The following is a 23,842-nucleotide window of genomic DNA, read 5'->3' on the forward strand; positions in this document are numbered from 1 at the left end:
GCCCAAAGTGGCACAGGGGGCCTGGGATTCCCAGCACAATAGTGACGCTCAGAGGCCCTTGCCCTTCTCAGATGGTGATGGCCTGCCAGAGGGCCAGGCTGGCTAGTGGTCTATACTCAGATTCTTGGAGGCTCTTACTTTCAGGGACTCCCTGGGTATCCTGGCCCTTGAGTAGCTTTTCTTGGTGTCATGGCTTCTGTATATGACCTCTTTTAACCTCCCGAGGGAGTGAGCCAGCTGTCATGGTAGAAATGGTCTATAAACAGCACTGCTGCTGTTTCTGCAGCTCTGAGCAGAGCAGGACTCTGGCTACTATAACAGCTTCAAGTCCACAGTAGGTGGACAGGGAGAGTGGTGCCAACAAAAGCTGGTGAGATGCCAGGGCCAGTGGGCAACCCGCTGCCTCTACCCTCATTCCTCCTGACCTTCCATTTCCACTTGTTCCAACTTCCCTGCCCTCCCCAGGAAGGAACAGCTTCTATATGGGCACTTGCCAGGACGAGCCCGAGCAGCTGGATGACTGGAACCGCATTGCAGAGTTGCAGCAGCGCAACCGAGTCTGCCCCCCGCACCTGAAGACCTGCTATCCCCTGGAGTCCAGGGTGAGCTCTGGGGTCACCTGCATAGGACCCACGCCAGCTTACCTTTTCCTCCCTTGGCATTACATCCCAGTGCCACCTACTGACCTAGCCTGAGTACTAGTGCCCTGGGTCTCCGGCCTCCAGGAAGGTGACGGTATGCTTCCAGTGGAACAGCCAGCAGGGAGGGAGTTAAGGGGCGAAGTACTGTGGGTAGGCAAGAGTTTGGAGAGGTCTGCTTGGGACAGCTCTGCTCTGGCCTTTGTGCAGGGTGTAGGCAGAGAAAGCAATAGGGCGGGAGTCCTTTTGCAATAGGAAGGTTCCAGCTGTTCTACATGCTGGGTCTGTGAGGAGAGTCTGGGGCAGTCCTGCTCCAGCTCCAAACATTTCCACCCCATACAGCCTTCTCTGAGCCTGGCTACCATCACAGATGAGGAGATGAAAACCGGTGACCCCCAGGAGACCCTGCGCCGAGCCAGCATGCAGCCAACCCAAATAGCTGAGGGTGCTGGCATCACCACCCGACAGCGCAAACGGGTGTCCTTAGAGCCCCACCAGGGCCCTGGCACCCCTGAGGTAGGTGACATTGGCTTCTGTGTTTTGTTCTGACAGCTTGTCCAAGTCAGGCTCAGCTTACCAAGTTTGAAAAGTGGACTAAAGGGTAGGCTGCTGGCTCGGGGGTAAGGGTGGGAATGGTGCTGCTGGTTGGATAAGACGTATGAGGTCCACTCAGACACCTGGCTTTGTATGTGAAATCCTCTTGCCGCTATCTGCCTAAGTGTCCTCTTCCCCATAGTCTAAGAAGCCCACCAGCTGTTTCCCACGGCCCATGACTCCCCGGGACCGACATGAAGGGCGCAAACACAGCGCTGCGGAGGCCCAGAAGAAAGCAGCTCCACCTGCTGTTAAACAGGTGAGTCAGGGGTTGAAGGGAGACACTAGAGCAGCAGGTTGGCCTGGGAAGCAGCAACAGAGTACCCAGGTTGACCGCCTCTCCTCACAGGCTGACCGCCGCCAGTCCATGGCCTTCAGCATCCTCAACACGCCCAAGAAGCTTGGGAATAGCCTTCTGCGGAGGGGGGCCTCAAAGAAAGCCCTGTCCAAGGCCTCCCCCAACACCCGCAGTGGAACCCGTCGCTCTCCTCGCATCGCTACGACCACAGCCAGTGCTGCCACTGCCGCCGCCATCGCTGCTGCCACCCCTCGGGCCAAGGGCAAGGTGGGGGCACTTAGAGGGAATGGGGAGGGTTCAACTCCCAGGAAACCTGGTGGAAGCCTGGGCACTGCCCCTGACCACCCATGGGACAGCCTCCAAGGTAGGGCAGAGCTAGGCTGCCGGAGGTTGGGGGCTAAGAGCAGGGGCTTCTCCTCTTGGTTAGATGCTCAGTATTGAGGAGAGGAGACAATGACATTCCTAGTGAGAATACCCAGAGCTGCTTAAACATAGCACCTGGTAAGCTGAAGGCTGATCTATCCAGGGCCACACCTTTGAAGGGGTCCTCATTAGAGCTGTGCCAGAGACCTCTTCCTAGAGGTCTTCCTGAGCCAGCTGCTGCAGGCTGGCATTACAAGTGTCATCCAACTGAGTGACTGTCTTTTTCTTTCAGGCAAAGCACTAAAGGGCCAGTACCAGCGAGTGGCCCCACCTGTGTCCCTGATGCTGACCTTGCCTGGTCTTCCTCTTCCTATTGTCCCTCTCAGTGCCTTCTCTCAGCTCCCAGGCCAATAGTGGCCAAACCCCTAGAGACAGTGATGCCTGTCCACACCTTGGCCTGGTACCTGGAACTTTACCAGAGCCTTTACTAGGTGAACAGGTGTGTCCTCAGAGTTGGCCTGGAGCCAGGACAGTTTGGGTCCTCTCCCTACCTTGCCTCCTGATGTTTTCACAGAGCAAAGAAAAGTCACTTCTCCATCACAACCAGATTTGAGGCTGGCTCTGAGTAGCTGGGTCGTTGGGCCCAGCCAGTCCTGCCAGCCTCTGGATCTAGAAGGGACCATTGGAGGAGCAGACCCTGGTCCCTGCTGCTCCTGGTGGCTGGGCCTAACAGGGTCCCTTGCTCTTAAAAGTCCAGGACTGGGTGTTGACCTAGTGGGAGCACCCCACCCCCAGGTGCTCCCATCCACCTAAGGGCCCAGCTGCCCAGAGGATGCTCTTTTCCAGGAACAATGGGCCCACACAGAAGGGGGTGCCGGGGGACAGCCTTCAGTGGCAGCTCATCCACCACCTTCCCCAGAATTGTACTGGGGTGGGATCTAGAGTGATGGGAAGGTTTTTAAGGGCCAGGGATGGATCTTTTCTAAATGTTATTACTTGTAAATAAAGTCTATTTTTCTCCCTTGAGTGCTGAGTTGCTTGATCTTTGGGGGACAAGAAAGTAAATCTGGGTTCTTTGGCGCATACCTTTGTTCCTGCCCAGACTACCTACTGCCTTTCAAATCCCTTCTCCTGGCCTTTCTGGGGTAAAAGATTGTCTCACACTTCATTTCTAGTTTCTGCTCAGGAAGCATTATGGGCTGTCCTTGTCTGAGGGCCTGTGTCCCCTGGATCTTTGTCTTTAGTTTCCAAGTGGTAGTTCTCTTCCCTCCTGGAATGGGCCAAATTCTCTGAGTGGAAGGATGGCCTAAATGACGGAGATGTCAGTATGCCTCCACTAAAAAATCATTTACGAATGTCCATTTTGGGCCCTGCTGGATATGACAGATTAAGCTCTATGCAGATCAGAAGCAGCCTCTGCCTCATCCCTTCCCTGGGACAATCCAGTAGAGGAAAAATACATTAGGCATGGCTTAGAGACATTGCAGCTTTGGTTCCAGACCACTGAAGTGAAGTGACTATCCCAGGAGTCCCATGATTTTGTTTTCCAGTGCATATAAAGTTATGTTTACACTATTCTGTAGTCAATTACATTTGCAACAGCATTATGTCTAAAAGAAAAACGTACACACCTTAAAAAATCATTGCTAAAATGTGCTAACTATCATCTAAGCCTTCAGCAAGTCATAATCTTTTGTGCTGGTGGAAGGTCTTGTTGGCTGCTGACAGATCAGGGTATTGGTTGCTGAAGGTTGCGGTGGCTGTGGCAATTTCTTAAAATAAGAAAAGTTGGCCGTATTGACTCTTCCTTTGATGGATAATTTCTCCGTAGCATGCAATGCTGTTTGATAACATTTTATCCATAGTACTTCTTTTAAAATTGGGAGTCGATTCTGTCAAACCTTGCTGCTGCTTTATCAACGAAGTTTATTTGATATTCTAAATCCTTTGTGGTCATTTCAACAATCTTTATCTTCATCAGGAATAGATTCCACCTCAAGAAACCACTTCTTTGGCTCATCCATAATAAACAACTCATCTGTTTTATCAGGAGATTTAATTATCTTCAGGCTCCACTTCTAATTCTAGTTTCCTTGCTATTTCCACCACATCTGCAGTCATTTCTCCCATGGAAGTCCAAGTCATCCATGAGGGCTGGCTTCAACTTATTCTAAACCCATTAATGGTGACATTCTGAATCATGAATGTTCTTATTGGCATCTAGAATGGGGAATCCTTTCCAAAAGGTTTTTTACTTTGCCCAAATCCATCAAAGGAATCACTATTATATGGCAGCTATAGCCTTATGAAATATATTTCTTAATAAGACTTGAAAGTTGAAATTACTCCTAGATCCATGGGTTGCAAAATGCATGTTGGGTTAGCAGTTATGTAAAACAGTTATGTCTTCATCAGAACTCTTGGGTGACCAGGTGCTTGTCAATGAGCAGGAAAATTTTGAAAGGAATCTTTTTTTTTTTTTTCTGAGCAGTAGGTCCCAAAAATGGGCTAAAAATATGTAGTAAACCATATTGTGAACAGATGTGCTGTCATCCTGGCACTGTTCCATTTCTAGAGCACAGACCACATTTCACATAATTCTTAAGGGCCCTTGGATTTTCAAATGGTAAAAGAGCATTGGCTGCAACTTAAAAGTCACCAGCTGCATTAGTCCCTAACAAGATGGTCAGCCTATCCTTTGAAGCTTTGAAACCAGATATTGACTCTCCTCTAGCTATAAGTCCTAGATGGCCTCTTTCAATAGAAGGCTATTTCGTCTACATTGAAAATCTAGTAAGGGTACCCACCTTAACTTTCTTAGCTAGATTTTCTGCATAACTTGCTGCAGATTTTCCATCAGAGCCTTCTGCTTCACCTTCCACTTCTATGTTACGGAGATTTTTTTTTTTTTTTTTTTTTTTTTCCTTAAATTTCATGAGCTAACTTATGCTAGCTTCAAACTTTTGTCTGCAGCTTCCTCACCTCTCTCAGCCTTTACAGAATTAAAGTTAGGGCCTTGCTCTGGATCAGGCTTTGGTGTAAGGGAATGTTGTGGCCAGTTTTTCATCTACCAGACCACTAAAACTTTCTCCACATTAGCAATAGGCTGTTTTGCTTTCTTGTCATTTGTGTGCTCACTGGTGTAGCACTTTTAATTTCCTTCAGAAACTTTTTCTTTACATTCACGACTTAGCTGTTTGGTGCAACAGGCCTAGCTTGCGGCCTGGCCTGTCTCATGTCATGCCTTCCTCATGTCGAAAGCTTAACCATTTCTAGCTTTTGATATAAAGTGAGAGATGCATGACTCTTCCTTTCGCTAGAACACTTAACAGGCCACTGTAGGGTTATTAATTGGCCTAATTTCAATATTGTCTCAGGGAACAGGGAGGCCTGAGGAGAAGGGGAGAGATGAGGAACAGCTGGTTGGTGGAGCAGTCAGAACACACATTTATCAATCAAGTTGACCATCTTATATGGGCATAGCTCAGGGTACACCAAAACAATTACAACAGTAACACTAAAGATCGCTGATCACAGGCCACCCACAACAAATATCATGATGAAAAAGTTTGAAATATTCTGAGAATTATCAAAATGTGACACACAAAGTGAGCAAATGCTGTTGGAAAAATTGTGCCAATGAACTTAACAAAGGGTTGCCACAAAACTTCAATCTGTAAAAAAATGCAATGTCTGTGAAGCACAATAAAGCAAAGCATAATAAAATGAGGTATGCCTGTACAAATTTAACATATAACCTTAAGGTGGTGCAGAGTGTGGCCTGAGCTGAGAAGGCCTGGACCTAAATGAAGAGATGACATTTCAACCAGGCTTCAGAGTCAGGATGGTGAGGCAGAGGGGACCCTCTGGGGGGCTTCTTGAGTAGTGGGCACAACTGTCCTCAGCCCAGCCTGGGGAAAGTGAAGGTAGACAAGGATCAGGGCTGAGACGGGAGGTACATATCCTGTCACTTCCTTCTAGGCCATGCTCCCTCTGACTGAGCCCTAAATTCTTTTCAGTTTCCACCTCGGGCTTAGGGACATGGGAAGATGGTGGTCATTAAGGGAAACAACTTTGACAGGAGCCCACCCTCCCCTCCCTGCATTGGAGCAGAGCTCCTCCCATCCCTGGAAACCTTTCCTTGGGTTCCTCACCAAGCACTGGGCCAGTACGACGTGACGCTGGACTGTGTGCTCAGGATCCGCGAAAACACAGGAGAAGTTGGTACTGCGAAGGGCGGGACTCAGCTCCTCCAGCACCAAGGCCTTCCACAGCTGGGTGCTGGTGCCCCTGCGCTCCCGGCTGGAGCAGAGGAGGAAAGGCTGTGAGAGAAGCACAACAGGAGGCCTCCCTCCTGCTGGCCTCGCCACCACGCCACTCACCTGGTGCTGCCCTCCCGCAGCCGGCCTGGGAGATGCTCGATGAAGGAACCATTGCCCAGCCAGTAGAGGATGCTGAAGTGGGGAAAGCGACTGCAGGCAGTGCAGGACAAGGTCAGTGTTCCATCTAGGGACACGTGTGGCTGTTAGCATTTCCGTAGAGCAGACCTCCCCTCTGCCATTTCGTGGCCTGCCCACCCTGCCCAGCTCCTTAGTCCCTACAACCCAGGAACCTAGAGTGCTGCTGGGCACACTACCCAGATGGGAAAATCCATTAAAGGGGAGGAATGGCTGTCTATGAGGAAGTCCGGGACTGAGCGAGAAGAATTTGAGGACAGGTCCTTGGTTCAGGTGATGACTCCTGAGCTTGTTTCTTTAGGAAGACTTTTTAGTGTACAGCTTCGGTGACCCTGAGAGCCCCAGCCAAGGAGGCAGCATTAATAGGCCACTCTTCCTCTGAGGTGGCCAGAGGGCAGGCAGGCTCTGGGAGGAGTTGGGCTTTGGAGCACACTGCAGTCAAGGCTCTGGGAGTCCTCTGACCATTTCTTATGTCTGAATTCTCTCTGTCCCATTTAATAGGGAGCATCTCGGGAGCTGGAGCCTGCACCCACTCAAGATGCTAGGTGAGAGAGGGAGAATGCTGAATGCTCAGCCAAGCTGACTTGGTGGGTGGTGGGCGATATGGCAGAAGGGGACAGGAATTATGTTCTGGAGTCAACCCCACCCTTGGACCCTCTGTGCCCACAGCCTGTCCTCCCACCACTGTGCCCTCCTGGGCTCCCATCAGAATTGCTCCTTACTTAGTGGGACTTCCACTTCTGGCCAGGTCACCTCCAATGCTGGACATCGCTTAGCTGCTGGGAACATTAAGGGCCAGGAGGGGCAGGAGTCCTTTGTGACCCCAGCTGAGGCAGTGGCAGCTGTGGTGGCCTGAAGTATAGGTGCGGCTCTGGCTGAGTGGAAGATGATGTGGACACAGAGAAGCAGGACCCACAATGTGCTGGGGTCTGAGGAAAGGACAGTCGCAGAGATCAGTAGTTGCTGGACCATTTGGGAATGCTCATCACCTGGGCTCAGGTCTTGGCTGGAGAGGAAGTTGCTGCCTGGATATAGCTCTGCTCAGGGAATCAGAAAAAAAGGCCTCTTGGCCCCCACCTCTTGGCCCTTTTGAATGGAGCACAAGGAGACTTTGGAATGGAGCCAGAGCCACCGTATCTGGACAGAGGCTGAAAGCAACAGCACACAGTGGAGTGGAGTCACCTGGAGGCTAAGGCTCGGGGCAGCCATACTGCTCTATTCTGTTCTCAGGCCCTAGTCACCCACCCCCACCCCCCGCCCCGCACACACACCCCTCAACCTCCACACATAGCCCCAGGACTCACCTGGTGTCCAGTTCTGTCTCATGGTCACAATGTATGTGTCAGGAGTTGGCGTGCCTGGCTCTAAGTATGTGATGACTTCCTCTTCTCTGGCAGGAGGTGGGGGAGAATGATGAATAAATTACTTCACATCGCCTCAGAGGCTCGCCAACCGTAGGCATATATGTGGCTCTCTCCTTCCTGTGGACTCCACAGCCCCTCCCTAGGCCCAAACATTTGGTGGACTTCCCAGCATTGCTATTTACTCTTTCCCGTTTGTCCTGCCCAGCACTGCCATTTACTGTCCCGTCTGTCCTGCCTATCTGTCCCAATCGACAACTCCTGGAAGACAGGCATCCAACAGAGGCTGGAGCGCTTCAGCACTTAGAAAGCTGGAGGATCGTCTAGAGGTAGCCTTTCCCCACCCAAGGTCTAATTACCATCAACATCTGGTTATAGTCCAACCAACCCCTTCATTATAGGGACTTACCTAGTCACAAAGGGAGACAAAGCTCTCCATTGTCAGAGCTGGTTCTGAGAAGGGCAGGATAAAGTGAAATTCTTCTGGGAAAACACTGGTCCCTTCCCCCATCTCACTTTCACTTTCATTCCAGCCATGGAATCCAAAGTGAGTTCTGGGCCACAAATGGGGCACACGTACATGACAAGCATCTTGGCTCAGTCCTTGAGGTTTCTGCATACTGAGCCTCTTTCTTGAGCCATAGTTCACAGTGGCCAGGAACCATCTTATCTCTCAGGACCCCCTACTCTCCAGGTGGTGGTATACTGGGGGTCTTTAATCCACCCTTATCCTCACCCTCCTGAGGTCACGAAGGGTGTGAACAAGTGAGAGTGTCTCTCACAGATCAATTTTCCTGTGCCAGCAAAGGGTCAGGACTTTTAAGTGCCCACCTTTGCTCTTCAGGGCCAAGGCTTCTGCTTCTATATGAGTAGGCCTCCTGTTTACTCCTTCGCATCACATCCTTGTTCAAGATGACAACTCTCTTAGGCACTGGGGATCCCAAGTTGTTGGATCACTTTGACCATTTCATGCTCAAAGCCACACCAGCTCATCCACACCCTCATCTTTCCCAGACTCCCCACTCCTGCCAAAACCACCAAGCCAACACCCACCTATCACCACCACAAACCCCTCACTTGTCTCGTCCTAGCTCCCTGGCCAGAGCTACAGGCCCAGATTCGCCAGGAAGCCTAGATTCCCTCTAGTTGGCTCCCAAGAGGCCTGAAGAGCACTGGTTTTCGGAATCCCTTCTCAGAGCTCCACGGCTCAGTTCGCTGTAACTGACTGTGTGTGAGCCTCGCTGAGAGAACTGTGCCAAGAGCACTTCCTGGCCTGTCTGGGAACCTCTCGGAGCCAAAAACTTGGAATGAGAGCTGGAGGGCTGGTCCTAAGGCCTCAGCTTCTCATATGAGCCTAATACGGGGGTTGGGGGGACAAAAGTGAAAAGATCCCTGGACCCTTCAATCAGTCCCCATCCTCTCCCTGGGGAAAGGTGGGGGTAGCCCCGCCCTGGCTCCAGAACAACAGAGCGATATATACATGCTAGTCTGGTCACTAAGGAGACAAACGGAGCTGGGGCTGTGGCAGGGCCAAGACTAGGGTGAGGTGAATGAGACACCAGGGATGCAAAACTGCAGGCGGCACTCACCGTCAGGGTTGTGGAGGCAGAAAGAGCAGGACTGGTCCTCCAGTGCATGCATTATCAAGTGTGAAGGACAAGACCTGAGTGTCCGAGGTTTGTGATTTCGCGATCAGGGGGAGGGCTGGGAACAGAGCCAGGAGGCCAGGACATGGAATTAACTGAGTTGAGAGGACGTCAGGAACACCATGTGCTCCAATCCCAAGGTTGTGTGTGTGCGCATACGTGCATGAGTAAAAAAGTGACTCATATTCCTAATTTAGACATGAGACAAAACCACATGCTCTTCTCCAGGATTCTATTTGACATTTTCCTCCTCTAAGTTCCTCCCCTACTCCTGTCCCAGGAGCTCCCAGTCTCTGCAGACACAGGGAAACTCCTCCCGAGGCACCCTACCACCCCTAGCAGTTAGGTCAGGAGGCAAGGTCGCATGGGGCTCTGACAGACAGTCCTTTGAAGGATGGGAGGGAGAGAGATAGAACTCTGGAGCATCATCAAGACCAGAGTTGGGCCACTGGGAGGTCATGGGACTCCAAACTGGTAAAATATGACAGCCTGGCCTCAGCTTCTCACATGAGCCTAATGTGGGGTTTGGGGGGGACATAAGTGAAAAGATGATCCCTGGACCCTTCGACCAGTCCCCGCCCTCTCTCTGAAGATGGGCATGAGCAGTGGGGGCCTGTGAGAAGCCACATCTGGGTGAGAGAGCCAAAGCTGAGAATGGCCCAGGAAAAAAGGTGGTGGCAGGACGCTGACCTCAGGCGCTAAGGACAGAGTCACCAGTGGTGCCCTAGGGCCTTATCTGCTACAGGACAGGAGCCCGGCATTCCACACTCCCAGGGTTGCTGAGCAGGGCTAACCACCCAGGGCCCCAGCTCTCAGATGGGAACAGCAAAAGGTAACTGAGGCAAGGTACCCCCGGGGACCCCATGGAAGGAGATGAGAAGAAGAAAAGCAAGATGATATTCAGCTTTCCAACCCAGCTCATGGAGCTTTATTCAGAGTGACAAGATCCTGCTTGGTTTCTGCTGCCCTCGAAGGGGCAGGCCCAGCCGGGCCATATTCCCTAGAAGCCTAGTACGGAAGGCCGTGTTTGTTCTCCTTCTTCCTTTAAAACTTCTAGGACCAGGGTTGAGGTCTCCCTGGAACCCCTTTTCAGAAGCCGTACTCACCTGGGCCATACTCTCCCCCCACCCATCGTTCCTATTGCCAGGCCCAGGCAGGACTCATAAATGACAAAGCTGATATAGGGATGTTTCCTGGGCTGGGAATCCCCTGCCAGCTTCAAGGCAACACTGTCTGATGACAGGGAGAAGTCTCACATCTGCTACAGTCCCACACACAGACGCACGCACACGCTTTCATTTAGGCTTTCAGGGAAGGAAGTGATGTGGCAGAATGGCTTTTGGCACATGTCACCACTTCCGGGCTCAAAGGGCCCTCAATCACTGATGTCGACAGCAGCCCCGTGGTCTCTGTTGCTCGCTGAGTACAGCTCTGCTTGGGGGCAGGTTACCCATGCTGCTGCTGCTTCTGGCTGTCCCCAAACAAATCCTCAGTGCATTCTGAGGTCCCCAGTCTTCCCTCACTGGAAAAGTCACAAGGTTCCACTTGCCTCAACCAGCCTATGGCTCCTGGACAGGGGAAGACAGAGTCAGACACAACATGCATCCCATGTCCCAGACAGGGGAGGAGGAAAGACACCTCACCCCTCAGCGCTCATCTGTGGCACCAAAGTGCTTCAGCTCTTCCACACTGAGTGTATTGGCCGTGAGCCCCGCAGAGGGAGGAAAGGGCAGGGGGTGGGCTGAGGCTCTCAGCCAGAGGTGGGAAGGCTTTTTAAACCAAAAAGGTTGTGGCTCTGCTCCTGCCCCGCTCAAGCTGGGAGGGTGAAGCCTGGAGGAGTTGGGGCAATTCCTATGTTCCATAATAAAAAAGGTTTTTAAATATATTCATCAAAATAGTTTTCTTTTAAAAAGCCCCCACTGCTGACAGCCGCACTGGCTAGCTTGCCATCATACCCGTCCCCAACCCGGACACAGCCGGAGGGTCCTGAGTGGCCCAAGTGCCCCTCTGAGTCTTTTCCGCCCAGGAGGTCTTGAAGGGCAGGAAGAAGAGTGCCCCGAGGTCCATGGTGGGTGGATGCTCTTCTGCCTACTCCAGGCCCAGGATGTAGTTGATGCCTTGTACCAGGCCAATGATGACAGGCTGCCAGGCTACCAAGTATCGAAGCCAATCCAACAGTTGCCCATACATGACATGAGGCCTCTCCCAGCTGTCAGTGTGTTAAAGAATAGAGGCTATGTGTTAAGAGCTGCTAAGGCTGGTCCAGGGGATGGGTCAGGTCCTCCCTGGGGTTGCCCACACTTCCAGCTGCTCCACACAATCAGCCTACAAGGAAAGAGAGCTGCTTTCTAGAAAGCTCCACCCAGTCTTTCCATGTTGGAATAAAGGGCTAGACTCAGAGAATGGGGGAAGGAGAGCAGAGGGGACCAGTGCAGAAGATAGGGGTGGAGAAGTGACACTAAACTCTCCATGACCGGCATGCACAGACAGGCTCTCATTTAACTAATTCTCTCTAGCTACAGGGGATGACCCCTAGCAGAGGCTCTGAGGAAACCCCACCCAAGGGCACTAGGCGCCAGGCCCTGCTGAGGCCAAGCAACTCTAGAGGTGAGTTCCCTTCCTTTCTCTTTACAGATAAATGCTAAACAAGACATTGGAGAGGGAGTCTAAGATTCCAGTTTTGGAGAAAGCACTGGTTGAACCTCCTGAGACTGTGCAGGAACCTCTCCAAAGGCATCAGAAGAAGCAGCTGGCCCAGTCCCTGAGAACTAAGGGAAGTCCCAAGCATCCGCTTGACCACTGAGCTACTAAACTGTTCCTAAATTAATTCCTGGAAGAACCAAGGAAGGAACCGTAAAGGGCCGGTCTGTTCTGGGACTGCGCAAATGTACTGAGAACGCAGTGGCTCCCACACTGCCCAGCTAGTGTTCAGGGGATGGGAACTCTGGCACAGAGAAAAGGCAACTGGGAGGAGAGGGGAGAAAACTGGATTTCTGGATCCTGGGGGAAGAGAGCGGGGTGGTAGAGAAGTGGCTGAGCACTATCCGACAGACATGCGGTGAGGTGAAAGAGGAGGGTAAGGGTAAAGTGGGGAAAACTGGCAGAGTAGCAAGTGGTAGCACAGGTCCTGTGTTGACAGTGGTTGGGGACGGGGAGACCTTCAGCCACCCCTGCACCTTGCAGGCCCTGTATAGGCACAGAGCTGGTCTCCAACCTTGCATGTCATAGGTAAGGTATCACCCACTAGTTACATAACCTTGAGCAAGTCATTCAACCTCTAAATTGTTTCATCTATAAAATGAGAATAAGATTCCCCAGGTTGTAAAGTTGCTAGAGAATCAAATGAGATTAATACAAGTGATGCACTTATTAGCACAGTGCCAGGCACACAATAAGCAAGCAGTAAATGGTAGCTTCTATGACTACCAATTTACCCTTAAGGGATCTAAAACTATGATGAAAAGCTGAGCTGCTAGTCCTGCCCCATGTTCCACCCCCAACTTTCCTAGACCTGAGGCCAAACAGAATGGTAGACAACATGTACCAGGTTGGGAGCAGGAAGGAGGGTTCCAGGAGGATCCAAATACAGGGTCACACTGGCCAGCGCTTTCTTCCCACTGCTCACTCCCACTAAGAACCCAAACAAAGGATACGGGTTGCTGAACATCCTCTTGAGGTCGACCTTCTCTTTGCAGTAGGGACACGTCTGCTTCTTGCCCACAATGCACCAGCCACGGATGCAGAACTCATGGAATCTGAGCACCACTGTCAAGGGAAATGGTGGGCAGCCAAGGTGGCATCCAACTCTGTGCGTCTTCATGGTACCCAGGCACTAGCTCTGGAGAAAGGTTCAAAGCCTGGCTTCACCTCTGATCAGCTGTGTGATCTTAGGCAAGTGCCTTCTCTCTTAACCTGTTTCCTCATTTGTAAAGTGAGAATAATGATCTGTACCTTACATTGTTGTTATGGGGAAAAATGGGGATAATATAACACATGGCACAGAATGGGAACTGGGTATGCACATGATAAATATTAAAGGGCTATTAAGGGGGATTTAATTCTGAAACCGAGGGATCCAGCTAGAGGATGCTCCTCCCTTGCAACCCACATCCAATCTTCTGGCTCCTTCCTGGTCCAGCCAGGCTATAAACATAAGAGTGGCTTCCATCTGTGGGAAATGGTGAGCAAAGCTGTGGTTTCCACTCCTAGGTGTTGGCTTCTCTACCAGGGAGCATTACCCAAATGTTTGTCTCCGCCTATACACAAAAGTCGGGACAGCATGCCCCCTTTCCTCCTTGACTGGAGTGTGCATGTGACCCAGGAGCTCCAGGCAGGATACACGTGATTGCAAGACAGCCTGTACGTGTTCTCGATGATGCCCTCTTCACTGACATCCACAAAGATCTGCTGCCCACACACGGCACACACGCTGTCCGAGAGGTGTTTGGTGGGCATGCCCGACTTGCTGTAGAACTGGCAGAGAAGAGCACAAGGAAAGGAGAGGAAAGATGTGAGAATCGGCTAATGTGAGAAGCTACCACAAAGACCTTATGTCTTCTAGAGAGAAGGTAAAGTGAGAGGGGGAGGTCACAGAGCTAGAGAACATGTTTTATTATATGCCAACTTGACTGCATCCTTGCTGGGCGAATGGAGAGAGACAGACAGACCAGAGATGGGTTTGGAAGCCAGATCTAGTAAGACCTGAAGATTGGACTGGGTCAGCATTAGGGATAAGGAGAACGGGAGGGAGAAGGACTCAGGGCTGGTGACCAGGAGCTATGTAAGTGAGGTAAGCCTGTGGCCAGGTGATGGTTCCTTGAGATGTGGACAGTTCTTCTCTATGATTCAAAACTGAAATGTGCACTGCAACACTGTTTGGTGACAAGGGCATTCTCAGACACTTGTGGCAGCAGTAAAAGAGGTTTAATCCCCTTAGTTAGCATTTGGCATGACATCTCAAACTGTCACACCCTTTTACCCACTAATTTCACTTCAAGGAATTTAAAGAAATAAGAACAAATGTCAAAAAAACTTCGTGCATACAAGTATTCATTTAAGCGTTATTTATATTTAAAGAAGTAAAGAGTTCGGCAATTCCTCTAAAAGTTAAAACACAGAGTCATCATATGAAACAGCAATTCCATTCATAGGTACATTACGCTCCCCCCACCCCAATGAAAACAGGGACTAAACACACACCTGCATGCCAATGCTCATAGCGGCATTAGCCACAATAGCCAAAAGGTGGAAACAACTCAAGTGCCCATCAACAGATGGGTGGATAAAAAAGATGTGATATATTTACATAATGGAATATTATTCAATCATTAAAATAATCAAGTTTTGTTACATGTGACAATATTCATGAAAACATCATGCTAAGTGAAATAAGCAGATGCACAAAAGGACCTATACGTATGATTCCATTTATATAAAATATATAAAACAGGCAAATTCATAAAGACAGAAAGTAGATTCAAGGCAGACAGGGGTTAGGGGGAGGGAATTGGAAGTTGTTGCATAATGGGTAGAGTTTCTGTTTGGGGTGATGAAAAATTCTGAGAATAAATATAGTGGTGACAGTTGCACAAATGTAATTAACGCACTAAAGTACAGATTTAAAAATGGCTAAAATGGCAAATTTTGTGTTACACATATTTTACAACAAAAGAGTAAAAAGAAACAAGCAAAGAACTGGAAATAACCGTAAATGACCAACAACAGAAGAATGCCTAAATAAATTATGGTACACACTCAAGGGAATAAACAGGCAGCCAGTTAACTGAAGCTTGAGATAAAACGTAGTCAAAAGCAGGGTACAAAAGTGAAGAAGGCACACTGTGATTGGTAGGCACCATACGTAAAGACGAGCCCATATCCAAACAAAAAGATCAGAAGGAATTATATCTGGATGTTCACACCAATGATGTTTGGTAGTAGAATTATAGATGATTTTTCCCTTTAGCCTACTTTTCTGTACTCAAAATTTCCTAATGACTATATATTACTTTTAGACTAAAGACTATTTTTTACCAAGGTTAATTACAATGGATAACCAATTCCATACTTTGAAAAGAAATTTCAAATTCTGCACATTTTCCTGGCAGTTTATTGTTCAATAGCTATGTACCATTTCCTCCTCACCACAAGGAGAAAAGACTTGAAATTTATTTACTAAAGTTTTCTAAGGCCTTTTTTTTTCCTTTTCATTGTCTTAAAAATTGTGATTAAACACACATAAAATTTACCATTTTAACTATTTTCAAATGTACAGTTCAGTACCATTAAGTATATTCACACTGTTGTACAATTAATCTCCAGACTTAACATCTTGCAAAAGTATATAATGAATTTCTAAAAAAGTCTGCATTTGCTATAATTTTATCTGTACCTGTAAGGTAGATTAATTGTACTTAGCCTTTGTCTATTTCCTTAATTGAGTTTGCTGTTTCTTCTTTTGTTTCTGAGCAACTGTCTTCTGAAAAGGCCAAAGCCCTTAAGCTAGGTGAGGAGGAGAGCACACAGGTGCTGGGACATGGAGCAAGGCGGGATGACACTGGGACACCCGGAGCAGACACAGCTATGTCTGTCTGACAGGATCTCCATTCAAACCAGGGGAAAGAGCAAACTGTTTGTCTACGGTTAGGGTCAGCAATGTCGCACTCTGTTGAACAGGAGTTAGAGTGGCTCCTTTGAAAAGGATAGCCATTCTCAATGTCAATTAACTAGGAAAGAGGTAGACCCTCATATAAAATACCAAGATTCCAATGGCTGGCCTGAGATACAGGGGTGGGAATGGAATATTTTTATCAGGAACACACGCTCTAGGTCTAGACATCTGGAAAATAGTAGTTGTCTAGGAGTGCTTGAGTCAACTGTACTGATGGTTACTGATATCAGAATTAGTGACACTGAGTCATAGTGACCTGGGTAAAAGCCATTTCCGAAGAAAGGTATGAGCTGAGGCCAGATTAGAATGGGCTAAGGGATAAGTGAAAGGTGAGCAAAAGGAGACAGAATTTTCTATAAGTTCTAGAGCTTGTAGAAATTGGGCACTGGCCCCTGTGTTGTAGGTGATTAGATATAAAATATGCAGTTCTGCAGTACAGCAAGTACTTGATCAATAGTAGCTAACATCATCATCATCCACTGAGTGCTTCCCATGGGCAAGGCTACTCTGCAAAATGCTTTACATTAACCTCTTTGTTCCTTACAATAATTTTATAAGTCTGGTAAAATTACTATAGCCAATAAGATCAGAGAGGTAAACTAAATTGCTCAAGAGCATACGGCTAATTAAAAGTGGATTAGAATTTGAAACCAGGTCTATCTGACTCTAAGCCCCTAGCTCTTTCCACTACTTAAAGCCAAATGAATGGGCAAGTCCTGTGCTGATGTTATCTGGGGGCGGTGATGAGCCAGGAGGTAAATCTGGGGCACAGAAACTTGCTCAGAAGATAAAAAGTATGAGATCGGACACTTAGCCCAATGTAGCATGAACAGTATGTTACTGCCTTGCCTGGAAGAAGCCCCAGAAAACAGGCTTATTTCACAATCCTCTATCCCTCCTACTCCACCCCAATATGACTTTGGGGTATGATGGAAACTATACTGACTGGCTGTCACAAGTTTAGGACCGCAGAATGACCAGCTGGAAAAAAAACAAACATCATCCAAGGTTCCCTTTACTCAATGTAAAAAGAGAGTTACTTTAGTTCATATTACAGATTTCTCCCCATAAGGCAAACCGAACATGGTAGCGTAAGACAGAGAAAAGGAATTTAGAATGAAGGTTAATATACTTATAAAACCTCCTGGTTTCACTTCTAAGAACCCTGACATTAATAAATTACAGATCTTTTTAGGTCAAGTCACTCTCACAAAGGGGACCAAGTGATGATGAATCAGACCTAGTTCCTGACCTGATAAGCGGAACAGCTCCGACATGGAACATGACTACCTGGGATAGAAGCTGTGACCCCAGAATGTACAAACCTACGAGACATTACTAGAATGGAAAATGTGGTATATATATACACAAAGGAATATTATTCAGCCTTAAAAAACAAGAAAATTCTGACATGACATGTACATGAGTGAACCTTGAGGACATTATGCTAAGTGAAATAAATCACAAAGGTCAAATATTATGAGTTCACTTATATGAGGTATCTAGAGTGGTCAAATTCAGAGACAGAAAGTAGAATGGTGGTTGCCAGGGGCTGGGGGAGAGGAAATTGAGGAACTACTTTTAATGTGTACTGAGTTCTGCAAAATGAAGAGTTCCATGGAAGGACAGGGACTATGGTTGCAAAACAATGTAAATGTGCTCAGTGCCACTGAGTCATACACTTAAAAATAGTTACAATGCTAAATTTTATGTTATGTGTAATTTACCGCATTTAAAAAAAATGACCAGGGTGGCTACTGGAAGTGGGCGATAGTGGTGCTAGTAAAGACTGCACTTGATCAAACTTTGTACACTGAAAATGGTCGATAAATAACTGTTGCTTGAATAAATAAATGAATGAGCTGGCCAATGAATACATGGAAAGCTAAAGTTTCCTGGCTTCTTTAAATTGCCTTCCCCAAAGCACTGATGAGATTCTGTCTTCAAGGTCTGGGATAGCCTTAAAATTCAGGTTGCTGTGTATTAGGCGCCCAGGTGTTCCTGAGCAGACCAAGGTCCACTTGACCAAAGAAAGGCAGGAATAAGGAAATTATGGATTTCTCAGGGTTAGAAAGAACTGTAAATGCACCACAATCTCTCTAGATGGGGATTCAAGTGGCAGGTGCCAAAAAGGCACCCACTACACACAGGTAGGCTGAGAGTTGCATGGAGGCAGGGTCTGGAAGCCCTGGAAAGTAGGCAACCTAGTAAGGAAAATTAACCTCAGTCAAGTACTCATGGTTTATTTTCCCGCTATCATCCTCAATCCTTTAATGAAGTCTGATGAGACTATTTGATCCTTCTGTTCTTGTGCTAAGAGGTAGAGGGAAGGAAGAACATGAGTTTATCCTTGGGCCGGACTATTAAAGGATGAGCACGGAGTGGTGGAAGTAACTGGTAAGATCCCATGAGGGAAGGAGAATATGAGGGATCAAGAGCTGGTATTTGAAGCACTTTCCAACTTAATGAGAAATTCTCCTGCCAGGTCTTTTGGAAAAGCTAGAATTTATCATTATTAGGGAATTATCTTATTAGGGATTATCATTTATAATCACTGGAGCACCCAATAATTCTTCCCACAAGCATGGAAAGAGGCCTAGCTCAAATCTCATTTTGTGGGGGTGGGCGGAGGGTGTTAATGTAATGATCCCATCTCTTAGAGGAGAAGCTAACTTGTGAAACACCTACACAATAGATAAGACAGTGAAAGCTGCTAAAACATAAGACAATTGTTCAAAAAAGAATCTACTAGGCTGTCTATAAAGCGATCCAATATACTTTGTTTTCAATTTGATCCATTAAAGGAAAAATAAAAATAGTCCCATAATACTGATAAACACACTCCTAGACATAAAACTGTACTTGATTATTATTCAATGTGATGGTTGAGTATTATTTAACCTAAATTGTCCTAAGTCTACTGACCTGTGGCACAAATGAAATCACAGTAGCAAAGACATACAAATTTACACAGCAAATAGCTGTGTAAAACTGTAAAACTGCCTCATACATGCTAAAAGTAGCGGAGGAGCCTCATATAAAGTCAGTGCCAATCCTTTCCTGTTCTTGTCACTTGGTCTCCATTGATATCTACTGCCTAAGAGCTAGGACTGATATCTGGGTGCTCCCAGAAAACCTGCTTCCCTGATATTCTCCCAGGGGTTCTCTCCAAACTGCCAAACCATGATGTAGCAAGAACTTCTGCTTGCATCAGACAGAGCCACTCGTATTTCGACACAGAATTGGAGAAATGTCCAATTAAACTTGAAAATATTCCTCCTTGGGGTGGAGTCTAATGGGATGACACGGAAAGGGGGAACATGTCTGTGCTGTTTACATAATTACAAAGAAAACGTATTAGCTTTATAAATAGCAAAACAAAAAAAGCATATTTCCATTTCAATAAAAGAAACAGGGATATTGACTTGGGCTTCTCAGACTGGCTGTTACTTTACCCATATTTTAAGCTTGAAGAATCTTTCCATGGTCTCCACCTTGTCCTCTTGTAGCATTTCCTATCTCAGTGAAAAGTATACCATTAAAGGAGTTGCCTGAATTAAAAATGTCAGTTTTGATACCTACCTTTCCATCTCCAGAACCAATCTATATCTAAGTCCTGTCAAAGTTACCTCCAAAATACTTCTCGAACAGTGCTCTTCTCTCCCTCTTCACCATCTCTACTCTAATCCAAGCTTCCTTCATCTTACCCAGACTGGTGAAATTCTTTTAAATAGTCTTAAGTGGTCCACTTTAATCAGTGGATCTCTCTCCATTCTGTTCTTTACCCAGCACCAGAACAATCTTTTCAAAATACAAATCTGATCACGTCATTTTCTACATTAGCATCCCATTCTTTTTAATATAAAGATCGCAATCTTTCATTTGGTCTATAAGGCTTTTTTCTAGCCTCGCCTCCAACTATGTCTCCACAAACTTCCACATTACATTCTCAGTCCTCCAACTACACTAACCTTAGTTCTTCAAAATGCCCGCCCTTTCTCCCACCACAAGTCTCATATGCACGCCATTTTCCCTACCTATTTTCACTTCGCTTCCCACTTTATCTAGTTAACGCCTACTCATTGTTTACTTCTTCAGGGAAACCATCCTTGAGCCCCAAGACCAGGTCAGATGCCACTGCTATATTTGTTCATTGCCAGCATAAACTGTTCCTTCATAATCTTTATTAAAGTTCTCATTTTATATTAATTTTTGTGTTTGTTATAACTCCATTTAGGCAAGGACCATATTTACCTCTGAATGCCTTTGTCCTTCCAGCACACACACACAGTGCCCAAGTACAGAGGCATTAAATAAATATTTGTTGAATGTTAACTTCCTGTAAGGTAAAGTGGTTCTTTCCTATAATGGCCTGAAGTTAAAAATTCCAGGGTATACCTGAGATCCAGCTTTTCAAATTTTAAGGAAGAAATCTCCATACGAACCACCCACATCTTGAAGGATTTTATATGGCTTATCTCTTCTGTCAAACAAGTGATATTACCCTGAACTCTTTCGAGGTGGCAAGAGGCAGCATTAAGAGCCCAGGTAAACTCACCCCTATAGTAGACGCCATGTAGTCTGCACACATTTCTGCAAAGTCACGCTCAAGAACACCATAATAGAGGCCATAGAAGAGGAGAGAAATGCCAAAGTCCATGGCATCTTCTGGTTTGATCCTGTAAGGGAAGCAGAATGGCCATTAAGGCCTGCTCTGGGACATAACTGCTTTGTATTACTACTCTGGGACACAGAGGCAATGTGTAAACAAATGAGTGTGACTGTGTTCTATTTTATAAAAACAGCAGGTAAGCCTTTGTGGTCCACACGACACAGACATAGCCTGCCAACTCCTAATCTTGAGCATAAAACAACTCAGGTAGAGTAGATGTTGCAATAAACAGTACACATGTGGACAAGAAAAATGGTCCATTAGGGTGATGGAGTTATGTGTAACCAGCTATAATCATTATCATTCTTACTTTTGTTATTATACTTTTCCACTAAATTCTTGGAAAATATAACCAACGATTTGAAACTCTAACTTTGTATTATCTTTGCCAGCAAAAATCATGGAGGGCCTGCTTTCCCATCTGCGATAGCTCAATTCTACCCTCCCAACTGCAATAGCTCGAGTCTCCTATTCTGGGTATCATGTTCCCTCTGTTAATACCAGGATTTGCCCCAGGAAGAAAGGTATATCCCACCAGGTTCTCCTTCCCCAACACCACCAAAAAAAAAAAAGCGAAGGGTACTCACTTGAATAATAAGTTAAGACCAAAGAGGGTAAACATGACAGCCATGTAGCCAACGATGCCAGTGGCATAGCTGATTTTATAGATCAGCAGGAACCACTTATAAACCAACCTGGAGAAAGGAGAGAAAATTAATACAGCTGACACAGAAACTTTGGCTTGGAGACCTCTGGACTACCAGAATCCCTTATTCTCCTATCAATGGGGGACATCAGGCTCTTTGCCTTAGGACTTAATGTGCAGCTTTAGTAACTGTACAAAGCGGGTCACTCCCTTATCTGCAGAAACACCTCCATCTACTAGGGAGCTAGTGCTTTGTATCTTGCTGGTCTCCGAACAAGGGAAGAAAAGAAAGCCTTAAAAGGAAGTTTCAGCTCAAATAAAGAAAGAGCCCAGCTGATCTCAGACATCTCAAATTCAGGTTAGTTGTGTAAGGAAGTGAAAACTAGTTTCTACAGTGATGCTTAGAAGGCTAGTTGTTCTTGTCCGAAAAGAGAATTCAGGGAAAGATGAAACGAAGTAGAATTAGCTACAACCTTTTGTACCTGGGTGTGGTTAATCTGAATATTGCTTTGCTCCTACCCACAAGCCAATAATGAAATGAATGATGTCTATTGACTTTGCTTTCGAAATAATTTCTTCCAGAGGAGAAGGGATAGGAGGGAGGCACTTGAAGAATACCTCTGATTGAATATATGTGCATGATGGTGGTGGTGGAGTGGAGTGGGGTTGTGCAATGCTCTTGATAGAGAAGCAGTGCTCCCCTGGAGCCAATGAAAAGTGGTGTGGGATCTGGTTGGTTGACCCCAGCTAGGTTCACAAAGGAGAGATGGTTTTCTGAATATACCAGAGCCTTTTAAATGCTGTGGAGGTAGGCCCCTAATATCAAGAGGCACTATTTTATCTGTGATGAGAGCTAATTAGCAATTTGGTAATTTGTTCTAATAACCAGCACAAGCCTGCCTAGCTCTCCAGAGCTGACTAGGTTACTGTCAACCCTCCTGGGCCCCAGGAAGCTCAAGGGTCCCTGCCTCTGCCTTCCTGCTGTGGCTGAACAAGGGTGATAACGTCTCAGGAGAGGAAAATGCCCCAAACATCTTGCAGTGCTCACCCTCAAAGACCACACACAGGTCCACCATCCAGGGTTTGTTCTAATCAGATGGGAGATACAATGGAAAGGATGTGGAACTTTGGGTGGAATCTGGATCAAATGAGGTTTATTAGCTGGGTAATGTTCGTTAAGTCAAATCACCTCTCTGAGACAATGTTACTTATCTGTAAAATGGGGAAACTCGGCTACCTTTCTCACTGGATTGTATGGAGCCCATTTCCTGGTGTATAAAATGCGTGCTCAATAAATGCTGCATGAATAACCTGGATGTTTATGAAAATACTTTTAAATTGTAAAGCATTATCAAATGTTAGTTGTTATCAAAAAGCTCCCATATTATAGACACATTTTCAGTCATTTGAGCTGGAAGTTGATACTGTTTGTTACTTGGTGACTCTTAACATGCTTCGTATCACCCCACATGAACTAGCAATTATTACCACACTTTTAGGGATAAAGAATTCAAGGCTCAGAAAACTGAAGTCATACAGGTCATACAATTAACAAGTGGCAGGGCTAGGGTTTCCAACCCATATCCATCTAGCTCCAGAGCCTGTAGTCTCTATAATGGCCCTTATCATAAAGTAAATGACCACAGCCAGAGAGAGGTTTCTGGATCACCAACTTCACCCTGAAGATAAATTGAGCTTTGTACAATGAGACTCAGAAAGCCAAAGAAAGACTTGAAGTAGGTACAACGTAAGAGATATGAGTAAAGGAGCAACTTGCAACTTGGAAGACTGAATCGGGTGGTCACAACCTTGAGGCTGGCCAGTTCCTCTGTTAGGCTCTCCTGGACCTGTATACACATCTCTCATCGCACTTACCAACCGAACTGAAACAGCTGCTTTCTCATCCATCTCCTCAATTAAACCGAGCATTCCTTGAGGACAGGGACCATTCATATCCAGCTCTGTATCCCCAGTGCTCAGCACAGGGCCTGACACATAGCAGGTGCTTACTGAATGAATGAATGAATGAGAAAAATCTCTCTTTTTTTCCCTGTACACATATTAAATGACCTCACAAGCTGGTTGGGAGGGTCAAGTGAGAAATGCGTTTGGAAAAAATACAAAGAATTATACAGGCAGGAGCCGCTTTGTGACCCCAGAAGAAGTGTTGTTTATTGGAAAATTGTAAATTTACTGAGATTCATTCATTCAACAAAAATTCATGGAGAAGGCTATTATGTGCCAGGCTCTGTGGTAGTAGGGCCTGGATATATAGCAACAAACAAAATGAATGCGGTTCCTGATCTCACGGCTATAGTTTAATGGGGGGGATAAACACTCAAAGTAATATTTAGTTATAAACTGTGATAAGTTCTATGAAGGAAAACCACAAGGCACTAGAAAGAATATAACAGAAAATCTAATGTAGATATCAGAGAAGGGTTCACAGGAAAAAAAAAAAAAAACTAAAATGAGACCACAATCACCACCAGGATTT

At 46.6% G+C, this 23,842-nt stretch overlaps 3 protein-coding genes across 13 annotated transcripts in view; 1 reads left to right on the plus strand and 2 right to left on the minus strand.

Annotated features, from left to right (window-relative positions):
- The window catches only part of NUMA1 (nuclear mitotic apparatus protein 1), a 65,036-nt gene extending 62,117 nt beyond the window's left edge, over positions 1-2,919 (plus strand). For 7 of the 8 annotated variants that reach the window (XM_036220709.1, XM_036220715.1, XM_036220711.1 and 4 more), the window contains 5 exons: positions 460-602; positions 981-1,154; positions 1,375-1,491; positions 1,582-1,797; positions 2,186-2,919. In XM_036220709.1, coding sequence (XP_036076602.1) covers positions 460-602; positions 981-1,154; positions 1,375-1,491; positions 1,582-1,797; positions 2,186-2,197 — 662 coding nt within the window. In that variant the 3' untranslated portion in view covers positions 2,198-2,919. The remainder of the gene's footprint in view (positions 1-459; positions 603-980; positions 1,155-1,374; positions 1,492-1,581; positions 1,798-2,185) is intronic. The other variant, XM_016157949.2, reaches the window with a different exon arrangement.
- Positions 2,920-5,316: 2,397 nt separating this feature from the next.
- Positions 5,317-10,120, minus strand: LOC107517362 (interleukin 18 binding protein). 2 transcript variants are annotated; one of them, XM_036220720.1, is made up of 5 exons: positions 7,655-10,120; positions 7,073-7,387; positions 6,276-6,399; positions 6,048-6,195; positions 5,317-5,804 (listed from the first exon to the last, which is right to left on the minus strand). In XM_036220720.1, exons 1-5 carry the CDS (start codon positions 7,674-7,676, stop codon positions 5,733-5,735), a joined length of 681 nt encoding a protein of 226 aa, XP_036076613.1. In that variant the 5' UTR covers positions 7,677-10,120; the 3' UTR covers positions 5,317-5,732. The 2 variants fall into 2 exon arrangements, with proteins under 2 accessions (XP_036076613.1, XP_016013443.2); XM_016157957.2 differs by having other exon boundaries at positions 7,073-7,279; positions 7,655-7,772.
- A 136-nt stretch (positions 10,121-10,256) lies between these two features.
- RNF121 (ring finger protein 121) overlaps positions 10,257-23,842 on the minus strand; it is a 74,351-nt gene continuing 60,765 nt past the window's right edge. The window contains exons 5-9 of one of the 3 annotated variants that reach the window (XM_036220717.1): positions 21,287-21,394; positions 20,586-20,706; positions 13,697-13,830; positions 13,011-13,112; positions 10,257-11,566 (exon numbers count right to left, since the gene is read on the minus strand). In XM_036220717.1, the coding sequence (XP_036076610.1) occupies positions 11,446-11,566; positions 13,011-13,112; positions 13,697-13,830; positions 20,586-20,706; positions 21,287-21,394 (586 nt within the window). In that variant the 3' untranslated portion in view covers positions 10,257-11,445. Of the gene's footprint in view, positions 11,567-13,010; positions 13,196-13,595; positions 13,831-20,585; positions 20,707-21,286; positions 21,395-23,842 lie in introns of those variants that run through there. The other 2 variants (XM_036220719.1, XM_036220718.1) reach the window with 2 other exon arrangements.

This window comes from Rousettus aegyptiacus, unplaced genomic scaffold, assembly GCF_014176215.1.
Source record: "Rousettus aegyptiacus isolate mRouAeg1 unplaced genomic scaffold, mRouAeg1.p scaffold_m13_p_5, whole genome shotgun sequence".
NCBI lineage: Eukaryota > Metazoa > Chordata > Mammalia > Chiroptera > Pteropodidae > Rousettus > Rousettus aegyptiacus.